We start from the raw sequence: 11,433 nt of genomic DNA on the forward strand, positions 1-11,433 counted from the left end.
AAGTGTTACATTATAATGGTGAACTAAGAACCTCAAGTGCAACCATAGTCCTGTCAGTTATGTGGAGCTAGACTTAAATGTGTTGGCTTGCAGTTGGCTCCATATGAAAAATGAAATCATGCTTTAGCACTGCTGAATTTCACATGAATGAAAAATGCAATTTAAAACTTAAAATTGTTGTGTCAAACTGGATAATGTCCTTACAGGCTTATTGTTAGTCAATCCTAGCCCAAGACAGAGACTAAGCTATACTTGAGTTTCTCTGGAGCGAGACAAGTATCATTGGGAAAGCTTTGAGCTTGGGGGCTCACTGAGCTGGAGATAAGCCTTTTTGATCTTAAATGAGTTCTTCCTGTGAAGCTCTGTTAGGTTCTAGCATGAACAGTTCTATGTGATGAGGAGTTAGATTGTGTGGACTGCTCAGTCTTGTTCCAGATTTCCTGGGTGTTTGGCTTCCTTTCCTAGTCCTTATATATCTTCTGTATCTTCCACCAATAATTTTTTGGTGGCTTAAATTGCTTAGACTGTGCATATACATAAACTTGGACTTTTTTTTCCTCTTTCAGATTTGAAACCTTACAAGTATGCAGGCTATCCTATGTTGATTAAGACCATTACCATTGAAACATCAGATGACCTTCTGTTTTCCAAAGAATCTCCACTGTTGCCTGCTGCTACAGAACTTGCTTTTCATACTGTCAGTTGTTCAGCATTAAATGCAGAAGAACTGAGAAGAGAAAGTGGAATTGAGGTATATGTAAAGAAATGTGTTGAAATGCATGCTTTTAGTCTAACTTTTCCATAGCTAGAAATCTTAGCTCCTCAATGCCTGGGAAATCAGATGTAATTGAGAATCACATTTGATCCTGAGACACCCGTTCTTAACATCTCAGATATTCTGGATACAGTAGGAGAAACATCTTGCAGAGTATACCCTTTTCTAGACCTAGGCTAGTCTATTGAACTGTGGATAAACAAGCTACATACGAAGTTTCTCTACTCCTTTACAGAACTGCTGCATTTTTTATGTGAAAGAAGAGATAAATGTGAACAAGTCACTTGAGCAGAAGGCCTTTTCATTGCACATATTACAATATTAGAACCATATAGGTTGGCAAAGATGCTGAAGATCATTGAGTCTAGCTGTTAATTCCAACACTGACAAGTCTCACTAAATGATATCCTCATACCTTTTTAATTACCTTCAGGGATGGCAACTCAGCCACTTCCCTTGGCAGCCTGTTCCAGTGTTTGACCACCTTTTCAGTGGAGAAATTTCTTCTAATATCCAATCTAAACCTTCTCTGGCACAACATGAGGCCATTTCCCCTTGTCCTGTCTTTTTGTTTCTTGGGAAAAGAGACCAATCCCCACCTTGCTGCTGCCTCCTTTCAGGTGCTTGTAGAGAGTGATAAGGTCTCTCCTTAGCCTTCTTTCGTCAAGACTAACCAACCCCTACTGCCTCAGCTCCTCCTTACCAGATTTGTACTCCAGCACCTTCCCCAGCTCTATTGCTCTTCTCTGGACATGCTCCAGCACCTCAATCTCTTTATTGTAGAGAGGGGCCCAAATATGAACACAGCATTCAAGGTGCAGTCTCACCAGTGCTGAGTACATGGAGACAATCACTGTGCTGGTCCTGCTGGCCACACTGTTGCTGATCCAGGCCAGGATGCCCTTGGCTGCCTTGGCCTCCTGGGCACACCCTGGCTCATGTTCAGTGGCTGTTGAGCAGCACCCCCAGGTCCTCTTCTGCTGGGCAGCTTTCCAGCCACTCTGCCCCCAGCCTGTAGTACTGCATGGGGTTGTTGTGACCCAGCACTTCACCTTGCTGAACCTCACACAGCTGGCCTTGGTCCATTGGTCCAGCCTCTCCAGATCCCTCTGTAGAGCCTTCCTGCCCTCCAGGAGATCCACACTCCCACACAGCTTAGTCATGTGTGCACTGACCGAAGTATTAGCTCATGTGTGAGAAGACTGTCAACTCTTAAAGCATCAAAGGTTATTACTAGTACTTGCAAGGAATTTTGCACTACAAACCACTTATGCAAGCAGCAGATTTTTGTTAAATGTTTCCTTTCAGCCATTAAAAATGACTTTACCAGCTAATGTTTTGGTTTTGCTGGCTTTTACATCTTTTTGTTGTGACTGAATGTGTGCATCATTCAATCCTCACAGGTATTGCAAGAAGCATTTAATCGTTGTGTAGCAGTCTTGACTCGATCTAGCAAGCCAGATGATATGTCTGTACAGGTGAGTTTAAAGCAGCAGCTTTAAATGTATGTATGGTCTTCTCAGAAGATTGCATTGTGTATATATGTATAATATGATAATAAAACCAAGTATAAGTCAATAAAAAAAATTGATCTAGTATTGTACATATGAAAAATAGAATTGTAAATATGCATTTTTCCTCCTCCTGGAACCAATAAAATATTGTGTTTTGTAGGTATGTGGATACATTAGTAAGTGTTATAGTGTTGCAGCTCAGTTTGAGGAATGCAGAGAGAAGATTACAGAAATGCCCAACATAATTAAGGACCTCTGTAGACTACTGTATTATGGCAAGGTGAGTGCTCCTTTCCTTTGTCCAAATGGGTGTTTAACTGTTAAATGTTTAGGGGAATATTGTGGTTTTTGGGCAGATAAGACAGTCATGGAATCATAGAATGGTTTGTGTTGGAAGAGACATTAAGTTCTTTTAATTCCAATTCCCCTGCCATGGGCAGGGACACCTTTCACTAGACCAAGTTGCCTAGAGCTGCATCCAACCTGGCCTTGAACACTGCCAGGGATGGGGCATCCACAGTTTCTCTGGGCAACCTGTTCCAGTGGCTCACCACCCTCACAGTAAAGAATACTTCCTAATATCTGATCTAAACCTACTCTCTCTGTTTGAAGCCTTTTCCCCTTGTCATGTCACTCCATACAGCTGTAAATAGTCCCTCTCCTCCTTTTGTGCAGGCTCCCTTCAGGTACTTGAGGGCCCAATTAGGTCACCTTGAAGCCTTCTCTTTTCCAGGGTAAACAAACTCGGTTCTCTCGGCCTTTCCTCATAGTTGCATTGCCTGGTCAAACCCTACTGTAAGATCCCAGCAAATCATGAGATACAGAACTCAACTACCTTGTTTCAACACTTGTATTTGAATCCATTTAATCTGTAGATTTAAACTGCAGCCACTCTAAAAATTCAGCTACTTTTGCCTTTTAACTGACGCATCAGGCAGCTTGGCTTACTGTACTTAATTAGCAAATAAATGTACTACAACTAAGCCTTGTATAAGCAGATAGACTCTAAAGTCAGCATAAACTCTGGGAACAATATTTAGGAAATTTTCTTGCCATTTAGTTCTTTTGAACTTGCCTCGTGTTATAAAAATGATTAATTTTGTTTGAATTAAGACAGGAAAGCTTGTCTTTAACTCTTCATGTGGGGTGTGTGAAAACAGAAGACTAAAACCAGATTCTAGTAATTGACTGTATATGCTTGTGTGTTCTTTAGTCCCTGCAGGACAAATGTATTGCCATAAAAAACTCTCCTGGCAATCTCTGCTGCAGTTCTGAGTTGCTTTTCCAGCAGTTCATCAATGCTTCTTTCTAATCATATGAAATAACTATTCAAGTACTCTTCCCTTTGAAAGATGCTGACTAATTAGCCATGTTGTTGGTTATCAATACTACAGGTGCAGAAATTATGTCTACTTCAGTTTTGTCTCTGGGTTGCTTAGATAGTACTGCAGAATTAGCAAGTTTGGGCTTTTAAATCTTATGTACAGAAACCAGTTGGCATTCTTTGGTTACAGGCTTTAAGGCAAACTTCTTTTTTCTCCCCCCAGACCATACCACGAGTAGCTGCTTTAGGAGTAGAGTGTGTTAGCTCCTTTGCCTTAGATTACTGGCTACAAACACATTTGTTCCAAGCTGGAGTTCTGTGGTACTTACTGGGTTACCTCTTCAACTATGACTATACACTGGAGGAGAGCGGGATTCAGAAAAGTGAAGATTCAAACCACCAGGTAATGTTGCTGAGGTGCTGTCAACAATCAGTGGCTGTTGTTTGCCATCTCTTACTAAGAGTCCAAGTGTATTCAAATATTTGTTAGAATCATTGAATAGCATGAAGAGTAACATCAACAGAGAGTTTTGGAAGGGAATTTTTGTATAGTGATGAATACTCTTTGAGATTTTTTTTTGTTTTTTGAAGCATTCAACTGTTAAGCTGCCAAAGCCCATGATTTCTAATGGACTTCATGCAAGACACTTTTAATCTACATCAAACAGTATAAAAGTAAATTTTTGCTATCAGAAGAAAGCTCTAGGTTTTCTCAGTCTGTCTCCATATTTTTCAGGAGGTAGCAAATAGCCTTGCTAAGCTCAGTCTCCTGGCCCTGAGTCGCCTTGGAGGGTATCTTTCTGATGAACAAGCTACTCCTGAAAACCCAGCAATCAGGAAAAGCTTGGCTGGAATGTTGACACCCTACATTGCAAGAAAACTTGCTGTGGTCAGTCCTACTGAGGTAAGCATCTGTTGGCCAAAACTTTCTCTAGTGATTTATAAAAGGAGTAGCTGCTCACTTCTAAAACACTGAACTCTCTTAGACCAACTTGATACTGAGAACAGCAGTGTGATTTTTATTTGCAGTTGAGGTAACTGCAGAGAAAATAAACTGGTTCAGCCTCAAACACTATGGACAGGAACAGTGCTTTATAGACTAATATTTGCAAAACAAGTACAGGAACAAAAATGTGGAGTTAATTGTTCAAGGCTTAAGGACATAATGATGATGGAGAGCAAAGGTTAAGTTTAACTTTTAAAAAGTGGTGCCAAGGAAGTCATCTGTAAAGAGATACTGCAGGTAGTTGCTGCTCACTGTCAAAAATGGACGGAGAATCTGAAGTAAGTGTGTCTCAGAGCAGAACAAACAGAAAACTAAAATTTAGATTGTACTTTACCACATAACTTGCACATACTGTTTTCCCTGTATGTTTTTCCAATATGGGAAGTTTCCTGCTTTTAAACTTGCTTGCGTAATTAGTCTAGCTGTTAATGGGATTACCATGAAACATGCTGATTACCGTGCATAACGATCCAAAACTAGTGTAAATGTGTTACATCGTGTAAATTCCTTTTCTTAGACTCTGAAGATGCTTAACAGTAACACAGAGAACCCCTACTTGATCTGGAACAATGGGACACGAGCTGAATTACTTGAGTTTTTGGAATCTCAGCAAGAAAGCATGATTAAGAGAGTAAGATATTCTTTACTTTAAATCTCAGTACTATTTTTTAAAAAAACTGTTTTGTTTTCCTATATACTCTAGGGATGCAAGTGTATGGTTAATACAAGTATCCATTGTTGTCTACCCCAAAGTCACTTTCTTCATTCAGTAGTTTTTAAAAGAAAACAAGAAACCCTAAGATTTTGCTTGTTCATTTCGTGTTATGTTTCAGTCTGAGCTTCTGACTTGCTGAAGCATTAAGTTTTCAAGTATTGCCTATTTCATGATGGAATTATAGCTTTACAGTTCCTACAAGATTTTCTGTCTGAGCTTGTGCTGCTTATCTCTGCTTAAAGGGTGATTGTGACAAGAGCTATGGATCTGACTTTGTCTTCAGTGACCATGCAAAGGAACTTATTGTGGGAGAGGTTTTTGTTAGAGTCTACAATGAGGTCCCTACTTTCCAACTAGAGGTGAGATGTAGCTAAAAAATTTCTCTTGAAACTAGCGTTTGGAATGCTCCTTTTTCCTGTTTATCTGTCAGTGCAAACAGAATGGAGGAAATACAAAATGTTATGGAAATTTCCTTCAAGATCAGCATGTTATGAGAAAGCTCTATACTGGTGCAGAATAAATTAAAAGACCAAGTCTGTCATAATGATGTGCTTTTCAGATGTCTTAATGACTTCTCTCTCCAAGCTTGTGATGCAGACACTTGGGTGGATTCAGTAATTCCAGGATGTGCCTATTGGCTTTACAGTCAATCTCTATGTATGGGCAAACACACACCTGTTGGAGTAGTGCAGCTTTTAAAGTGTATGATTAGATAGAAATAGGGTTTAATGTGACCCAGATGTTAAAGTGATCATAGAGAAGATCTGCCTGCCTGGAAGAAAGGAATATGTGAAATGTAGAAGTTATTTGTATACATTTTCTTCTACTGTGGGTACTGTTCCACCACACAACTAAAAATGCTGTCATCTCTACTTCAAAGCTCCCTAAAGCATTTGCTGCAAGCCTCTTGGATTACGTAGGCTCACAAGCACAGTACCTTCATACGCTCATGGCGATAACTCAGACTGGGAAAGTGGAGTCCAATCAACACGGAGATCGCTTAAGGAGAGTTGAAATGGCCCTGGAGGCTCTGAGAAACGTCATAAAACACAACCCAGGTAGGCTTAAAACTGAACTTCCCCAGTATATTCTTCTGTGGACAGCCTTAAAAACTCTGAACCTCTGTAGTCTGTATCTTCCAGTGAGAAAGGAGCTTTTTTTGCTTGCTGACAGACTTTAACATTGTTGGTAAGCCATATAAGCTTGCTGGTTTTTTACCTTACCTGGAAAACAGTGTCGGTAAATGTAGCAAAATTTTGGGTTAAATTCAAGCCTTATCTGTTTTCATGTCTGAATCATTAGGTTTTAAATGTAATTCAATCCTGCTGTTGCTAGGATCACTTAAACTTCTTGAAAGAAACTTCCTGTAATCCTTGAAAGAATCTTCAGCTGTTTTTTAAACTTCCTTGCATCATAAAATCTTCCTTGAACTGAGTACTTTGTGCTAGTAAACACCTAAATGTCACCTGTGTTAGGGCTGTAGTAAAGCAAGAGGAGAAGATGCTCTTGAGAGTGGGCAGCAAAGTTTAGTGAGCAAACATCAATGTACAGACTGGAAAAGCCTGAGATAAATGATTAGGATGTTTTCCTACTGTATTATATGCTACTTCTGAAAACAAATCATGTTACTATTGTGGCATCTAATAATAACTTGTTGGGATGTTCTCCAGGCTTGCAATTATAAACCTGAAGGCAGCTGCTCCTGCTGGAGACAGCGAGCCTGCTCTGAGCTGGGACATTCTGAAAGGGCAAGTGTCTTTGAAGACAATAGGTTTTGATGGTCAATGATAAATAAAATTACAGAATTTGTTTAGTTGTTTTATAAGAATGCAAGTAACTAGGTAGTCCAAGAATTACATCACTTACTTTCCTTGGAGTGGGGAGTTACCCTCTTGTTTTTGAAATATTGTTGACCTGAAATTCTGTGGAAGGTAGATTAATGGAGAGGAGTCCATAATCTTCTAACTCTGTAGCAGGTGCTGTCCTCTATGAGCTATTGAAACTTCTGTGGCTGACTACATGCAGCTGAGTAGTCTTTAACACCTCTCTGTGTAGTGAAATATGGGCCTGGGAATTGGCCCTCAGTGAATGCTTTGGCTAGCATGGAGAGTAACTTATTTGGTCTCTTGCAGGTTCTGAATGTGAATGCATAGGGCACTTTAAGTTGATATTCTCCCTTCTGCGTGTTCATGGAGCTGGCCTGGTGCAGCAGTTGGCTCTGGAGGTAAAAACCAAACCAACCAAAAAACAAACCTACCCCCACAAACTCCCAGCCTCCCTGTCTGGATGCTTTATGTAGTCACCATAAACAAACCTGATTGTATAGCTGTTAGGGTAGCATCTAAAAATGCTAAGATTGGGGTTCCAAGGTGTCAGTTCCTCCTTGGAGGAACATGTGTCATGCATGTATGTGCCTTTGCATCCTTTTTGCCTGAAGAGACAAAACAATTTGGTGGCAGGAACAAGCGTTGTAAATGTCAGTTCTGTTGGCCAGTGAATTGGCTGACTTCATACACTGGGTTTTCTGAAGTGTCTGAATAGCTGAAGTATAATCAAGTGCTGTTTCTGATCTTTTGCAGGTAGTGAACATAGTAACAAGTAATCAAGAATGTGTTAACAACATTGCTGAAGCAATGGTCCTTGCCAACTTACTGGCACTCCTGCATTCCTTACCTTCAAGTAGGTACCATAGGATTCTCCATCTTGCAAGGGAAAGGGCTTCCAACTCAGGAATTTATAAGAATGCAGCTGACTGAAATTAGCTCTGAGTTTTAGGTTACAATGGTCTTGTTAGCTTTATAAGATAGAGAGCTGGGTTATGAATAGAAGCTACAGTAAGAACACCTATACATTGGAACTAAGCTTTCCTCAGGCTTCCCAAATGTTGCTGTGCTCCATTCCAGTTGCTCAGCTGTTAATGAAGGCAGTAAAGACAATACTGCAATACATCCTCAGTGAAGCATTTCTATGCCTAGTCCTAACAACATTCTTCAGCTATCGGTTGTCCTCTTCTAGATAAGAAAAGCAGAGCTATCAAACACGAATTGCCATTTTCTTAAAGATGACAAGAAGCAGGAATAGAAATAGTTTTTTTAACAAATGTTACATTTAGACCATCTCTGTCATCACACAGGCCCTATGATATGCTGCTAAGTCACTTCTGTCAGCTGATTTAAACATTAGTGACTATCATATCCAAAGCTAACAAGGATGGTTTACAAAAATGTTGTAAATGTGTGTGACCAGTTTTTTGTCTTAAATGTGTGACCTGAAACATAGGAAATGCAGGTATTCTGATCACTTCTGAATTGTGTAGTGTTCCATTGACAAATTATTTCTGGGAATATAGCTAATTAGAATCTAATTAAGAAGTTATGCTGTATTAGAATGTGGGATTGATTTGACATTCCTTAACTAATGTAGTGTAGGCAGAAATCCCTAAGTTTGTAATTGTCCGAAGCTTTATTGCATTTTGATACTGTTTTCTGTTGAGATCAGTTACATTTATCTTCCCTTATTCATTCTCTGTGACACAAAGTTCTTAAAGGCTCTTTATTTTGACAGGTCGGCAGCTTGTCCTTGAAACTTTGTATGCTCTGACATCTAGCACAAAAATAATTAAAGAGGCCATGGCAAAAGGTACAGTACTACACTGAAGGCAAATGTGTCTGCAACAATGGGCCTAAAGTGCATGGAGTGGCCACTTTCTTCCCTTTAAAATAATCAGTGTGGAATTGGAGATTTTCTACTATTTGTGACCAGAAAAATATACTAAGTTGGATGCTCCCTATCTCTTTTTTACAGGTGCTTTGATCTACTTATTAGATATGTTTTGCAACTCAACTCATCCACAGGTCCGAGCCCAAACGGCAGAGCTTTTTGCTAAAATGACTGCAGATAAGCTGGTGGGTCCAAAGGTAAGAATCTTAACAGCTCATGTTGGAACTCTTTCTTGATATTACCTGCATCTCTCTAAAGGTGAGCAAAAAAATCCTCTTCTGTGTCTGAAATACTCATGTAAGGAGCAATCAGGCTTTTTCAAAATTTAACTTCTAATCTGAAGTTAAAGTGAGCAGACTTCTAGAAACTCTTGTATGTACAGTAACTTGTATAAGCAGTTTGGTTTCCGTTTGTAATGACTTTACAGTAGAGACCTAGATTTCAGTGTCACTGGGTATTGCTATTTGAAATGATGGCACCGTTTTATTTTGTGGTGTTGTAGTCTAGCACTTGACAATTCTTGCATTAAAGACAGTTGGACATTGTGGAGTTTTCTATTTCTGTGAGCTTGTCCTGTCAGTTAGTTTGTCATATGATAGACTAAGTGTCATTTATGTTCATCCCTTCTAGGTTAGAATCACACTAATGAAATTTTTACCTGGAGTCTTCATGGATGCCATGAGAGACAACCCTGAAGCTGCTGTTCATATCTTTGAGGGAACCCATGAAAATCCAGAATTAATTTGGAATGACAGCTCCAGAGAGAAAGTATCAACAACAGTTCGAGAAATGATGCTTGAGTATGTGGAAACCTTCTGACTCAGTTATCTTTAACTGAGACACTCTCTGGCAGTGAACCAGAGTTGCTGTAAAAGAACTGTGAGACAGAGCTTTGCCTGTATAAAGTAGAATTCTTACAAGCCAGACTTCAGTGAAATAAACTTGTTCACTGTTTGTGTACTGTACCAGTAAGTCAGTGATGCAGGTGCAGTTTGTGCACAGTCCAGGTACTTGCTCACTTGCTGTAGGATTTGGAGGGATACAATGGGGGTAGAATGGAGCTTAGAAACTGGAGCTGCTGCACAATGATGGAGGGAGACTAAGGTGTCAAGTAGAGAAGACAACTGCTTCTTTTACTGCTCATTAAAACTTACTTTCTTTTTAAAGGCACTTTAAACTTCAGAGGGACAACCCTGACACTAACTGGAAGGTAAAACTATCCTGTTTCTGCTTTGGGTGTGTCCATGGAGGCTGTAAGCCACATGATAATAGATGCTTGTATTGGACTCTTAACAGGCTTTTCTCTTAAAGTACTAACAGGAGTTCACTGCTGTGCTGTAAACATAACTGTTCATAACTGAAAACATAACTGGTTTAATGTTGAATTGATGCTATTGTTACTAGCTTGCAGCTTGAAATGAGACATAGGTAAAACCACTGTCAGCATACTCTGAACATTTTGATAGTTTAGGTGTTTCTAAAACTCATCAAAAGTCAGCAACAAAGGAGAATATTGAGACATCACTGGCTTGCTGGAAAAAGTCCTGTCACTACACAGCCATAGTAAACCTGCTCTTGGTAAATGTGAAGTAACTTTAGTAAGTCACTGGGTCTCAAAAAATATTCGAGTCCTTAAGCCATTCCCTCGCATCAGTCCCATCAATGAGGTGTTTCAGCATGTATTGATTCCCAGTATCTGTGAAAAGCTAGACATGACTTCCTTCCCACAGTCCTCTAGTTCAACATTAAACCAGTTTCTGAACACATCATAATGTCTATTTTGATCCAGATGAAAACTGGAAACTTCCCTGGAGTGATGGTGAGAAACCTTTCCCTGAAGTGTGCAAGGAAGGAAAGGGCTGTTGTATCATCAGCCTCGTTGCTGGTGCTTCTCTTGAACTAGGGTTTGCCACTGTTGCAGTTGTAGGTTCAGTTATTTGTGTTCTTTGAAAGAAAAGTTCACTGTAGTGGTACTGCCTGCACTGCACTGTTCTTTCTGCTGTCACTTCTTACCTCATGTTCTTTCAAGATGAAGGGTTTATTGGCCTTGCACAGCTCTGTTTCAGAGAATACAGTTAGTGACCGTGACCACTTAGAGAAACAGTTTTAGGTCTCTCAAATACCCTTGTCAATAACTTCTACTTTGCAATTCAATAGCTGCCTGAAGACTTTGCTGTGGTGTATGGTGAAGCAGAAGGTGAACTTTCAGTGGGGGGAGTCTTCCTGAGGATTTTTATTGCCCAGCCGGCCTGGGTTTTACGGAAACCAAGAGAATTTCTCATTGCACTGTTGGAAAAGTTTACTGAACTACTGGAGAAAAATAACCCCCATGTAAGATGATTTTTTTTTCTGATTCTATGCTTTGAATTTGTTTAGCAT

The 11,433-nt window shown here is 39.8% G+C and overlaps 1 protein-coding gene across 1 annotated transcript in view; it reads left to right on the plus strand.

The window, feature by feature from the left end:
• DNAJC13 (DnaJ heat shock protein family (Hsp40) member C13) overlaps positions 1-11,433 on the plus strand; it is a 56,326-nt gene that overhangs the window by 37,985 nt on the left and 6,908 nt on the right. Inside the window, exons 38-52 of the mRNA XM_066555972.1 lie at positions 567-751; positions 2,179-2,253; positions 2,450-2,569; positions 3,837-4,016; positions 4,350-4,517; positions 5,137-5,250; positions 5,577-5,693; positions 6,215-6,392; positions 7,467-7,558; positions 7,914-8,013; positions 8,899-8,973; positions 9,139-9,251; positions 9,685-9,854; positions 10,222-10,264; positions 11,212-11,385. Of these exons, the coding sequence (XP_066412069.1) occupies positions 567-751; positions 2,179-2,253; positions 2,450-2,569; positions 3,837-4,016; positions 4,350-4,517; positions 5,137-5,250; positions 5,577-5,693; positions 6,215-6,392; positions 7,467-7,558; positions 7,914-8,013; positions 8,899-8,973; positions 9,139-9,251; positions 9,685-9,854; positions 10,222-10,264; positions 11,212-11,385 (1,904 nt within the window). The remainder of the gene's footprint in view (positions 1-566; positions 752-2,178; positions 2,254-2,449; positions 2,570-3,836; positions 4,017-4,349; positions 4,518-5,136; positions 5,251-5,576; positions 5,694-6,214; positions 6,393-7,466; positions 7,559-7,913; positions 8,014-8,898; positions 8,974-9,138; positions 9,252-9,684; positions 9,855-10,221; positions 10,265-11,211; positions 11,386-11,433) is intronic.

The sequence above is a fragment of the Molothrus aeneus genome, chromosome 1, assembly GCF_037042795.1.
Source record: "Molothrus aeneus isolate 106 chromosome 1, BPBGC_Maene_1.0, whole genome shotgun sequence".
Taxonomy (NCBI): domain Eukaryota; kingdom Metazoa; phylum Chordata; class Aves; order Passeriformes; family Icteridae; genus Molothrus; species Molothrus aeneus.